This window comes from Prionailurus viverrinus, chromosome D3, assembly GCF_022837055.1.
Source record: "Prionailurus viverrinus isolate Anna chromosome D3, UM_Priviv_1.0, whole genome shotgun sequence".
NCBI classification, from domain to species: domain Eukaryota; kingdom Metazoa; phylum Chordata; class Mammalia; order Carnivora; family Felidae; genus Prionailurus; species Prionailurus viverrinus.
The window spans coordinates 37,564,614-37,578,936 of NC_062572.1; the positions used below are offsets into that span (position 1 = coordinate 37,564,614).

The following is a 14,323-nucleotide window of genomic DNA, read 5'->3' on the forward strand; positions in this document are numbered from 1 at the left end:
GCAGTTTAAAAAGGCTTTTGACACAAGTTGCCAAACCGCTTTCCTTAAAGCATATAACAATTTGCATCTCTACCAGGAGGGTACACAAAAGTGCTCTTTTCGCCGCCCCCTCAAAAATACTAAGTGTTAGTTTCTGTAATCTGTCTTGAGAAACTTATGAACTTATGAAACTTATGAGCTCTATCAGTTAACTTCATAACAATAATCTGAACATCACAACTGTCACTAGTTCTACCATTGATCTGTTCATCCACTGGAAGTCCACACTTGGAAACCTACTTTCCTAAGGGCCCTGTTTCCAGCAATGGCTAACTGCATCAAAAACAAAAAACACAGAAAAACTCATTTATCAATACAATCTGCTAATACTTACTGCCTCCAGTGGGCTGTTTGTTAGGGTATAACTTACATTTTTAATTTGGGGGCCAAAGATATGATCTTTGGATCAAAGGTTATCACTTTTCCTTTAGAATTGTTTTGGTCTTCAAAACAGCTTTCTGAAAGACTGCCAGTGCGTATTACTCACATGGTAAGGTTAAAAGTCCAAGGAATTTATGCCTCTGTCCAAACTGTATTTTGGGAGGGCCCTTCTCTGGAATGGGTTGACTGTCCTTAGTTTGGGAAAGAGCATTGCTTGGTTGAGAAAAGGACTGCCAGAAAAAATAATCTGGCTAAGATAATAAAAGCCACAACTCAAATGGAAACCAGATGAACGCATGCAAACTCATTAAGCATAAACACTTTTATAAGAAACTTATCCTTCTCAGATTAAACATAATTAATTGACCTAAGTGGAAGATAGTAACTCATCCAACAGGGTGCACAAGACAAAGGAACTGTGGAATTCTATTTTCCAGATCAGTTCTTCCAAGAACATGAAAGTCAAAATTTCTAATAATGGCATTTTTAATTTTTTCAATAAATGTTAAAGGCCTATATAATATTTCCAAAGTTTTAAGATGTCTGGATTCTCCCTGTCCAGTGATAGGAATTCTAGAACTGTTTTCGATTGGGAAGGCCAATCTTTCTTAAGATTTGGATTTATGCCATGTGTGTTCAAGCATTCAAGCATCATTATTTTAGCCCCTTATTACCTCTGAACAGAAGCAAAAGTTCCTCAACCCAAGCCTTAATGGACACACACACACACACACACACACACACACACACACGTGTGTATATACATATATATATATATATAATTTTTAAAACAGGGATTTTATTTTTAAAAAGTACCTATTACATAAGGATGGGGAAAAGATTAAACAAGATGATGCCAGGAAGGTATTCTGTGTGCCTGGTACCCTCACAAATGTTCATTACTGTTTAAAATAACTAATCTACCACTGGAAACTGGAAAAGATCCCAAGAAAAAAAGTCTCTGCAGCCAGAAAAGTTTTGCTCCCATGCTGAGCTGTATGCTCTGAATCCTGCCAAACTATCTTAATTGTAACACCAGGTATAGCACCATTAGAGTAGAAATTTTCAATGCATCCCATATTCAAAAAGAAAAATTCTCTCTCTCTCCAAATTTATAGGCCCATTCGTCTCCCGGATACCCTTTCAAAATGCTATGCCAGCTTTCTTCTAAAATCTGCAGGATTTCTAGAAACGAAATATCTTCCATGAATATCAAACAGGAGTTTTACTACAACTCTCCTATTTTCTCATCTCTGCCATATTCTGTTGCTTATTATTAAGAAAGCAGTTTTTAAAAGAACAGAGGTTTTCATGTATTAATTGACTTCAAATCAGCCTTTGATCTCAAAGCCAGAAATTACTGACCAAGATGCAACTCTTTTTGTAGATGTTTCATATTATTGATCCTTCAAAGTCTGCACCAAAATGCTAACAACAAAATCAAAGAACGGTAATTTGCGAGATCAAAGTGCAAACTGAAGTGGGGCAAAAGAGGACTGGGTCCTAACCCTTTTTTATTTTCATTTGCATTTTAATGTAATGACATAGGTTGAAATGAACTGGAGGCATTCCCAAAATGCCAAAGTAGTCAGCTCCTTTCTCTGTGTACTTGTCCTCAAACAAGGAAGCTAGTGCTAAGAACAGAATGGTACTGCCCACACTGGAAAACAGTACATTCTGCAAACATTTTTCTTCTTTTAGTTTTAAGACAGACATTGATAAATTGTAAGAAATCAATGATTTTAACATTTAATCTGCAGCTAACGTATTCTAGTGGGCCCATCAGGATGCAGTGCCTAAAAACAGGAACGATAATAACAGCTAACTTTCATTGGTCTCTTAGAATGTGCAGCACTGTCCTAGGTTCATTATATTCACTTCACGTAATACATGGCAGGTGGGTTTTTGTTTTCAATTTTTTTCATTATATTATTATGTTTTTGAATTGGAAGAAAAATAATGGAGCACAATTCTGTGTAATTTTTAGAATTTAGAATTCAAGGTATCATATATGCAAATCACTTTGCACTTAATGTGTTATATGACAACATATAAAAAAGACCATACACCATAACCAAGTGAGATTTAACCTAGGAATTCTAGGTTGATATAACATCCAAAAATCAATCAGTATAAGGCACCCTACCAACCAAATAAAAGACAAAACCACATGATAATCTAATGGATGACAGAGTTCATGAAATGGCATATTGATATTTTAAGATGAAAGAGTATATGAAAATGGCAGTAGTAAAGAGATCACTCTGATCTTCCCACACCCTTTGCCCCTGAAATAGGCCATAAAATTCTACTGTGATAGGTACCCTCCCTATACCAGAGGACAGGAGCTTCCTTATAAAGTAGATTCTACCATACATTAGAAATAAGTGACCTATAGAGTAGGACATTGAAATTACACAATTAGAGGGGGAAAAAAAGTGAAGAAAGCTACAGGGCTTATAGGGCACAATGAAAAAAAACAATATTCACATCATGGGAATTTTAGAAGGGAAAGAAAGGAGAAAGAGACAGAAAGTGTATTTATTTTTTTTTTATTTTTTTTTCAACGTTTTTTATTTATTTTTTTTCGGACAGAGAGAGAGAGAGCATGAACGGGGGAGGGGCAGAGAGAGAGAGGGAGACACAGAATCGGAAACAGGCTCCAGGCTCTGAGCCATCAGCCCAGAGCCTGATGCGGGGCTCGAACTCCTGGACCGGGAGATCGTGACCTGGCTGAAGTCGGACGCTTAACCGACTGCGCCACCCAGGCGCCCCCAGAAAGTGTATTTAAAGCAGTAATGGCTGTCAACTTCCCAAACCCGGGATAAGAAAAAAAACATTTAGATGCATGAAGTCCAAGAGATACCAAATAGGTTGAACTCAAATAGGCTACACCAAGACCTATTAAAACTTACTGTAAAGATTAAAAAACAATTAAAAACATTAAGAACAGCAAGAGAAAAGTCAGAAGTCACATACAAGGAAACCCCCATAAGACTAGTGGATGATTTCTCAACATGAACTTTTGAGGCCAAAAGAGCATGGTTGATATACTTAAAATATTGAAAGAAAATAACCGCCAATCCAGAATTCTATGCCTGGTGAAGCTGTCCTTCAGAAATGAAGGAGGGATAAAAGACTTCCCTGAACAACAAAAAGCTGGGAGAGTTCATTATCACCAGAACTACCTCACAATAATACCAAATGGACCACATCAAACTAAAAAACTTTTGTACAGCAAAGGAGACCACCAAAAGAACTAAAAGTTAACCTACTAAATGAAAGAAGATATTTGAAAACATTATATCGAATAAGGGTTGTATTCAAAATATGTAAGAAAGTCATACAACTCAACACCAAAACAAAACAAAACAAAACAAAACAAAACAAAACAAAACAAAACTAATAATCTGATTTAAAAATAGGCAGAGGACCTGAATAAGCATTTTTCATAGAAGACATACAGATGGCCAACAAACACATGAAAATATGTTCAACATAACTCATCATCAGGGAAACACAAATCAAAACCACAGTGAGATACTATCTCACATCAGTCAGAATGGCTAGTATCAATAAGACAAAAAATAACAAGGGTTGGCAAGGATGTGGAGGAAAGGCAACCCTTGTGCATTATTGTTGGGAATGTTAATTGGTGGAGACATTATGGGAAGAAGTATGGAGTTTCCTCAAAAATTAAAACAGAAATACCATAAAATCCAGTAATGTCACTGTTGGGTATTGACCTAAAGAAAACAAAAACATAAATCTGTAAAGATAGAGGCACCTTATGTTTACTGTACCATTATTTACAATAGCCAAGATATGGAAGCAAAGTAAGTGTCTATAGGTAGATGAATGGATAAAGAAAATGTTCTATTCCATAATGGAACAGAATTATTACTCAGACATAAAAAAATGAAATATTGCCATCTGTGACAATACACATTGGTACATAGAGTATTATGCTAAGTGAAATAAGTCAGACAAAAAAAAAATACAAATTCCATATGATTTCACATATTATGTGGAATCAAAAAAACCAAAACAAATAAATAAATAAACATACAAAATAGAAACAGACTCATAAATACAGAAAACAAACTGGTGGTTGCTAAAGGAGAGTGGGGGGATGGGTGAAATAGATTAAGAGGTACAAACTTGCAGTTATAAAATAAAATCATAGCAATGAAAAAATAAACTCATAGGAATGAAAAGTACAGCATTAGGAATATCATCAATAATATTTTTAAATAATTTTGTATGGCTACAGATGGTAACTACGCCTTACTGTGAGCACTACATAATGTACAGAATTATCAAATCACTATGTTGTACACCTGAAACTAACACACCATTGTATGTCAACTATACTGTAATAAAAAAAAGAAAAGAAAAGAAAAAGAAATGCGAAAGGGTGTTCTTTGAATGGAAGTGAAAAAAGGCTAATTAACATCATAAAAACATAAATGGTAGAGTAAATCTCACTGATAATGGTAAATTTATACTCATTGTTAGATTCTGCAATATGGTAATAGTAGTACATAATTCACTTACAACTCTAAAAGTTATGAAAAAATGAACATAGTAAAAACAACTGTAAATAGAATGATCTTTTATTAGTTACACGATATAAAAATATATAAATTGTAACAACAATAACCTAAAATGTGAGGGGGAGGAGAAGTAAAAGTGTAAAGTTTCAAAATTCCATTAAAGTTAAGTTGTTATCAATATAAAATAGGGTGTTATAAGTTTAAGATAGTTTATGTAAGCCTCATGGGAATTATATAGAAAAAAATGTTAGCAGTTTCATGAAAGAACAAGATAAAGAAGTCAAAATATACTGAAACCAAAAACATCAACACACACACACACACACACACACACACACACACAAGACACCAAAATCAGAAAAAAAGAACAATGGATCTACAACCAGAAAGACATTAACAAAAAGGAAATAGTGAGTCCTTTCCTATCCATAGTTACTTTATATGTAAATGGCTCAAAAGACACAGAACATCCGAAGAAAGAAAGAAAGAAAGAAAGAAAGAAAGAAAGAAAGAACCAACAATGTGCTGCCTCCAAGAGATGCACCTTAGCCTTAAAGACACACATAGGCTGAGAGTGAGGGGATGGAAAAAGACATTTCAACGAAATGGCAACCACAAAAACAAAAACAAAAACAAAAACAAAAACAAAAACAAAACAAAAATGCAGCAGAGGTGGCTATACTTAGACAAAATAGACTTTAAACTAAAAATGGTAAAAAGAGACAAAGAAAGTCATTATGTAATGACAAAGGGGTCTAACACATCAAGAAGATACAATTTACATACATAGTGGTGAAGCACCCAACGGCAGACTTGAACGACACTCTAGACCAAATGGACCTAACGAACACATATAAAAAACTCTAGCCAACAACAGCAGAATGCACATTCTTCCCAAGCACACACGGAATACTTTCTAGGAGAGACCATATAGTTGGCCACAAAACAAGTCTTAGCAAATTTAAGAAGACTGAAATGGTGCCAAAAATCTTTCTGACCACAAAAACATGAAATTCGAGATCAATAACAAGAGGAAAACTGGAAAATTTATGAACACGTGGAAATTAAACGACTCTCTCCTAAATAACAAATGGACCAAAGAAGACATTAAAGAAGAAAAAAAAAGTTTCTTTAGACAAAAAGGTAAACACAAAATACCAGAACTTGTGGGATGCAGCAAAAGTCATTCTAAGAGGAAAGTTCACAGCAATAAATACCTACATTAAGATGCAATAAAGATCCTAAATATACAACCTAACTCTACATCTTAAAGAACTAAAAAAGAACAAACTGAGCCCAAAGTTAGGAGAAAAACGGAAATAACAAAGATTAGAGTAGAAGTAAAGGACAGAAAACATTAGAAAAGATTAGCTAAACTAAGAGCAGCTTCTTTCAAAATATAAAATTGACAAACCCTTAGGTAGACTAACCAAGGTGGGGCGGGGGGGGCGGGAGGAAGACCCAAATCAACAAATTATAAATGAAATAGGAGACCTTATAACTGATATGGTAGAAATTCGAAGGGTCTTAGGAGGCTAGTAAGAGCAACTACCTGCCAACAAACCAAATAACTTTTAAGAAACTGAAAAATTCTTAGACAGCTTATCGAGAGAAAGTCAGGAAGAAATAGAAAATCTGAATAGACCAATTATGAGTAAGGAGATGAATCAGTAATCAAAAAAATCCCCCAACCCAGTAACAGGACCAGATGACTTCACCAGTGAATTTTGCCAAACATTTAAAGAAGAATTAGCATCAATCCTTCTCAAACTCTTCCACAAAATTGAAGAGGAAGAAATACTCCCAAACTCATTTTATGAGTCCAGCATTATTCTGATACTGAAACTAGAAAATAACACTAGTAACAAACAAACAAACAAACAAAACAAAGTAGGCCCATATTCCTGATGAATATAGATGTAAAAATCCTCAATAAAATACTAGCAAACCAATTCAGCAGCACATTAAAAGGATCAGGCGTCACGATCAAGCAGAATTTATTCCTGGGATGCAAGGATGGTTCAACATAGGCAAATCAATGATTGTACCACATTAATGTATCACATTAATAGAATGAAAAGAAAGAATCATATAACCATCTCAAGAGATGCAGATAAAGCACTGCACAAAATCCAGTATCCATCCATGATAAAAACTATGAACAAATTATACACAGAAGGAACATAGCACAGTAAAAGTCACAAATGACAAATCCACATATACTACCATACTGAATAGTAAAATGTTGAAAGCTTTTCCTCTAAAATCAGAACAAGACAAGGTTGTCACTTTTGCCACTCCTATTCAACATTGTTCTAGAAGTCCTAGCTAGGGCAGTCAGACAAGAAAAATAAATAGAAGTTATCAGAATTGGAAAGAAAGAAACAAAATTACCTCTGTTTGCAGGTAACATAATCTTATATAGAAAAAAATCTAAAAACTCAACCAGAAAACTATTATATCTAATCAAAGAATTCTGTAAAGTCCCAGATTACAAAATAAACATATAAAGATGAGCAGAACTTCCATGTACTGACAGCAAATTTCTAAAAAATAAATAAAGCGATCAATCTCATTTATGATAGCATCAATACTTGGGAATAAATTTAGCTAGGGAGGTAAAAGATCTATGTGCTGAAAACAAAACATTGATTAAAAAAAAACTTAAAAGACACAAATAGAGGTGCCTGGGTAGCTCAGTCTGACTTCGGCTCAGGTCATGATCTCACAGCTCATGAGTTCGAGCCCCGCGTCGAGATCTGTGCTGACAGCTCAGAGCCTGGAGCCTGCTTCAGATTCTGTGTCTCCCTCTGTCTCTGCCCCTAACCCATTCTCATTCTGTCTCTGTCTCTCTCAAAAATAAAGAAACATTAAAAAAAAGACACAAACAAATGGAAATTTCATGTACATGGACTGAAAGAATTAATATTTTTAAAATGCCAATACTACCAACAGTCATCTATAGATTCAACGCAATCCCTACTGAGATTCCAATGGCATCTTTTACAGGAGTAGAAAAAACACTCCTAAAAGATTTATGGAATCACAAAGGACCCTGAATATCCAAAGAAATCCTGAGAAAGAAGAACAAAGCAAGAGGCACCACATTTCCTGATTTCAAGCTAAACTATGAACCATAGTCATCAAAACAGCATGATACTGGCATAGAAATGGACAAACAGACCAATGGAACAGAATCAAGAGCCCAGAAAAATACCCCAGCATACACAATCAACTAATTTTTACAAAGGAAGTCAAGCATACTCAATGGAAAAAAAGACAGTCTTTTCAACTCAATGAAGAAAAGACAGTCTTTTCAACAAATGGAGCTGGGATAAGTGGATATTCATATGTAAAAGAATGAAATTGGACCCATATCTTACACCACTCACAAAAATTAACTTGAAATGGGTTAAAGACTGAAATGTGAGATGAAACCATGAAACTCCTGGAAGGAAACAAAGGAATACAGCTCCTCGGCATGGGTCTTGGTAATAATTTCTCAAATATGACTCCCGAAGTACAGGTAAAAGAATAAAAAGTTAACAAGTGGGTCTATATCAAACTAAAATCTTCCGCACAGCAAAATAAACTATCAACAAAGTGAAATGAGAAACTTGTAGAATGGGAAATATGTGTGTAAACCATCTATCTGACAAGGGTTTAATATCCTAAATATATAAAAACTTCATATAACTTAAGAGCAAAAAAAAAAACCAAAACCAAAAAAAAAAAAAACCCACCTAATTAAAAAATGGGCTAAGGACCTGAATAGACATTTCTCCAAAAAAGACATATTGAAGGTCAACAGGTACATGAAAAGATGCTCATCATCATTAGCCATTGGGGAAATGCAAATTAAAACCATAATGAGGTATCACCTCACACCTGTTAGAATGACCATCATCAAAAAGGTAAAAGATAACAAATACTGGGGAGGATCTGGGGAAAAGGAAACCCTTGTGCACTGCTGATGGGACTGTGAACTGGAGCAGCCACTGTGGAAAACAGTATGGAAGATCCTCAAAAAATTAAAAATAGAACTCTCACATGATCCAGATTCTCACTTCTACCAGTTTATCCAAAGGTACTGAAAACACTAATGGAAAAGGCATCTGCACCTCCACGTTCAGAGCAGTTTTCTTTACAACAGCCATGACATGGAAACAACTTGAGTATTTATCAATTGAAGGTGTAGAATATATGTACAATAGAGTGCTATTCAGCCATTAAAAAAAAAACCAAAAAAACAAGGAAATTCCTCATTTGCAACAACACAGATGGACCCCAAGGGCATTATGCTAAGTGAAATAGGTCAGACAGAGAAAGACAAATACCTTGTGATTTCACTTACATGCGGAATCTAAAACAAAAACAAGAAAACAAACTCATGGGAAAGGAGATCAGAGGGAAATGGAGCAAGGTGTTCAAAAGGCACAGACTTCCAGTTATAGGTAAGTACTTGGAATGTAATGGACAACAGGAATACACACTGTGTGAGACAGCAAAGTTGTTAAAAGAGTAGATCCTGAGAGTTCTCATCACAAGGAGGAAATATTGGGTTTTTTTTTCTTTCTTCTTTTTGTATTTATATGAAATGATGGATGTTAACCAAACTTATTATGGTAATCATGTGATGATATATGTAAACCAAACCACCATGCTGATTCCTTAAACTTTTATAGTAATGTATCTCCATTATTTCTCAATAAGAAAAAAGATACAGAAGTCAATTAGACATGGCAAAGAATCTAAGTTGTCATTTCTTTAAAAAGGTATGTAAGTGGCCAATAAACACCCAAAAAGATGCTTAACAAGATTAGCCATTAAAGAATCAAAACCATAAAGAATTATCACCCCAAAGTCACCAGGGTGAAAAATAAAACACAAATAACAGATATTGGCAAGAATTCACTGCTCCTCGGACTGTAAAATGGTGCAGCCAATTTGATAAACAATTTCACTGTTATCCACAATGCTAACCATAGAGTTATTACATGACCCAGTAATCCTCGTCTTAAATATATAGCCAAAAGAATTGAAAAGCCTGTAACAGAAATGTTTGCCACGGTATTATTCCCAATAGCCCAAAATTAGAAAGTCGAATGTGCCTCCGTTGGGGAATAGGTACAGAACATACGGTATGTCATACAATGGAAAGTTTCTCAGCTTTAAGAAGGAGAAGTACTGAAATGTTCTGTAACACACAGGCACCATGAAATGTTGTGCTAAGTGAAAGAAGCCAGACAAAAAAGACCATGCATTGTATGATTCCACTTAAATGAAATACAGGAAAGCAAGCAAATCTATAGAGACAGAAAGTAGATTAGTAACTGCCTAGGGCTGGGGGTAGAGGCCAAGGAAAATGGAGACTGACTTAACAGTGGGTGCAGGGTTTCTTTCTGGGTGATGAAAATACCCTAAAATTGATTGTGGTGATGGTTACACAACTCTGTGGATTTACTAAAAACACTGAACATACACTTTAAGCAGATGAATTGTAGGACAGGTGAAATATATCTCAATAAACCTGTTAAAATGCAGCATGGCTCGTAAAGGCATAAAAATATATACGGGCACTACAAGGTAATAACAGAAATACCCAGACATGCAGAGCTTATAACTTACTTAAAAACAGGAGACAACATTATGAAGCTGATAGGTGCTCCTACCAGGATTATTGAACCAAATTCGAAATATATTTTTAGCGTGAATACCAAATACAAAAATTATCTGTGTTCATTAGAAGTGGTCTTAAGCCATCGAGCTGCTGATTCTGCACAGCCATATCCACATTTCATGCTGAGCCTGCATTTTATTGTCACTACATTAAAATCAATTTTATGAGCAACTGTATACTCTTAACAGAACAAGTACTTTTAAAAAATGTTGAAATGCCTACTCATAAACCTATATGAATCCAAACAGGAGCCTTTAGAGTGAAGTAAATAAATAAAGTTCAGCAGTTTTGCATCTCTTTGGAAAGCATAATTTTGGATATGAAATATTTATGCTCCTTTGTGATTTAAATCTAATGACCACCACGATTTCAAAAAATTGATTATTATTTAGAAATCTTGATAGGAAAGCCCTTAAAATATTATCTGCAAAGCTTTACATTTTAAGACCAAACTATTGCCTTCTTTAAAATCTTTATTTGCATGTTTTCCCCATAAACCTAGAGATTCAGGAAAAAATAACTACAGAAGGGTCATCATCAAAACCATTTAAACTTACAGTTCAAAATGCTGTTGTACCATACATCACCTTGGTACAGAGCCCATTTTGCAGTTCTGTGTCTCTTAAGAGCAGTTTGCAAAGCCAATTAGGTATTAGCACCAGTATTCTCCAAAGGCGAGACCATAAACACCATTTCTACGACTACAGGCACCTGGGCTCGGAAGGAATGAACAAAACTGCAGGAAACACATTTGGGGAAGGTTCTGATAGGAGGACAAGCATTGAGACTTTCTATCTGACTGAAGACAGTGAGTGATTCGTTTTCTGCAGAATGGGAGCTTTTTGCTGGCCAATGGCCAAATGTAGAACAAACCCCAAGATAGAACAAGACAGACCCCTGCAAACTTGGCCTCATCCACTGCACCTGCAACAGGGCAGCAATAACATCTGCCTTTGGGTGAAGTTTGCCCTGAGTGACAGGGAGTGCTCAGCACATAGTAGGTGTGCAGCATTACTGTACTTTCTTTAACCTCCTGGTAAGAGGTGAATCTGAGACAGGATCAATTGTGCACATTAGAAGATCCCATGGCATTTTTCTAAGCCCAAGGCTATTACTCCATGGATCTGGCTAAGTTCCAACTCAGGTAATTATATTCCACTTCCTAAATTTTCCCTGCTGTTCCAATCAGGTACAGCATCATTCGTTTTCCTGCCTTTTCAGAAAAAAAAATGGGGGGGTGGGGAAATTCTTCTTGAACTCACCAATCTTGCTGATGGAAGAAAGGCAAATGCAATGTGTCACAAAAGTAATGTCTGCTTCAGTAAGGAACGACGTGACTGCAGTGTTTGAACTCTGGTGTTGTGGCATGCTCTGAGCACCAGGATAAAGATCTCAGAGAGAGCAAATCCCTCCGGATGAAATCAGATGACTGTGTTCCGATACCCTCATCAGATAACAACCATGAAGGGCTCTCTGTAACTACTACAGGGAATGATCTCATGATCTCTTCAATCCACGCAATAAAAGCAGAGACACTCCTGCAAGTGTTTATATCTTTAATGTCATTGTAGATATAACCATTTTCTCATGAGTTTGGGTAAGGACCATCAGCAGAAATCCAGGAATGTATGAACCAGCCAGTCTCTCTTTAATGCTGGGGAGACCCTAAAAATAAAGCAGGCTGCCATCCCTCACATAGCCAAAAGATTTAAAGTCTGACAAGATCAATTTTGGGCAAGGACAGAGGGAAAATAAAACTCCCATGCACTGCTGGTGGGAATATAAACTGGTGCAGACTTTTCATAGCAATTTGGCAGCATCGAGTAAAACTAAAAGTGTTTCTATTCTACATTCCAGGAATTCTGCTTCTAAGAATGTATCCTACCAAGGCTCTTGCACATTGTACCCAGTGGCACATACATGGATCTTCACTGCAGCCATGTTTGTCGGAGAAAAAAAACGGGAGCAAAGAAACTAAATGTTCATGGAAAAACAGAAAAACAGAGCGCAGTATATTCATCTGATAGAGTATCACAGGTTCACCTAAAGAACATAATGCTAAGTGGGGGAAAAATACAGTATATGGTTGGATACTATTCATTAGAATTTACAAAAGGGCAAACATTACTTTCTTACTTTGTATAAACTACACACTGACTGTGGGAAAAAGCACACCCACATGCATGCACACACACAGAGGTTTTCAGCATTTTGGATCCTCAGCTCTGAAACCACTCATCTGGGGGTGGAAAAGTCTCCATTGTAGGTTTCTTCGTAGGAGTCTTGGCCTGACCCCCAGGATAGAAGGTGAAAAAGCCACAGTGTGCTTTCCTAGATGACCCTGATTTCCAGCAAGGGAATGAGCACATGATCTAGCTGGCCAACTTTGACAGTCCCACTCACGGTTTTGAGACCAAGGCTGAGGGGAGAAAGGTGTAGAGACAGTGACAAATGTTGAGGCAGGTGGCAACGGTCAGAGAGCAGGTTGCAGCACCCTTACCCCCATGGATGGCCCCTTAGACATAGGTGCCAGCATGGCTCTGGCTACAGAGCCTCCCTTTGAATCTCTACCCACTCCTGGAGCCTAGATCCATGTTCCCCGTGATTCTATTTGCCACCAATTCCCTTTCTTTGCAAAGCTTTTCTGCTTCAATCAGCTACATCTGTTTCTCCTGCTGGTGGAATATGAACCTTAGAGATGGAGGGGGCAGCAGCTCGTCCCTGTGACACCCCCCTCCCCCCAAGGAGAGACAAGGGAGAAACGGGACTGGCTATGTGCCATATTTTATTGATTTAAGGACAACAGTTCAGACATAAATATGACAGCCTGTTAATAGCTGTTCATACTGAGTGGTAAAAGGAAAAGTGTGTGTTTGTCACCCATGGGACTTTTTTAAAGTATTAATTTTTAAAAGATGAGGACCAGACTATTTCTGGGGTCCCCAAATGGTTTAGGTAGATTTCTTGCATTTGACGGGTCCCAGGCCTTTTTGGAGCCATATTGTTTAAAAGTATACGAGTAATACACTAGACATAGAAACAAAATGCACAGATTCTCAATGTTTAACCTTGTGCTACCGTTTAAAAGGGAAATCTAAAAATCTTTGCAAGGATGTCTGAGTCGACCAAAGTGGCCCATTAGCCTCCAGTCCTGATCGTCATTTCAGAGGCGCTTAGATACAATGAATGACACACAAAATGGATGTTTTTGGACGTCTGGGCTGGCAAAGCAATGCCTAAAGACTTGTCGGGGAACTCGTTTCGCATCACGTCTCCTCAGGTTTTAGTGTCTTCTCTTAATCTGGAGCATAAAAGTGTCCCCAACGTTGAACCCAAATGTGCAAGAGTTGAGGCAACTTACTACATGGATGTCCTAACACCTTCACTTCATCAATAGCGAGGTAGCCTTGATGTCCAGAAGTTATCACTTCAAAAATCACCTGGAAAATTAAGCAAGATATATATTATTCACACATTTGGTCAGAGTTTTACCAAGTGTGCTGACACATAAGACACATAGTCTGTCTGTCTTTCTTTCTTTCTTTCTTTCTTTCTTTCTTTCCTTCCTTCCTTCCTTCTTCCATTCTTTCTCTCTTTCTTTATTTTCTTTCTTTTCCTTCCTTCCTTCCTTCCTTCCTTCCTTCCTTCCTTCCATCCATCCATCCAT

The 14,323-nt window shown here is 36.7% G+C and overlaps 1 protein-coding gene across 5 annotated transcripts in view; it reads right to left on the minus strand.

Moving 5' to 3' along the window:
* Positions 1 to 14,323, minus strand: part of PTPRM (protein tyrosine phosphatase receptor type M) — a 797,090-nt gene that overhangs the window by 456,220 nt on the left and 326,547 nt on the right. For all 5 annotated transcript variants that reach the window (XM_047827576.1, XM_047827574.1, XM_047827573.1 and 2 more), the window contains exon 4: positions 14,018 to 14,096. In XM_047827576.1, coding sequence (XP_047683532.1) covers positions 14,018 to 14,096 — 79 coding nt within the window. The remainder of the gene's footprint in view (positions 1 to 14,017; positions 14,097 to 14,323) is intronic.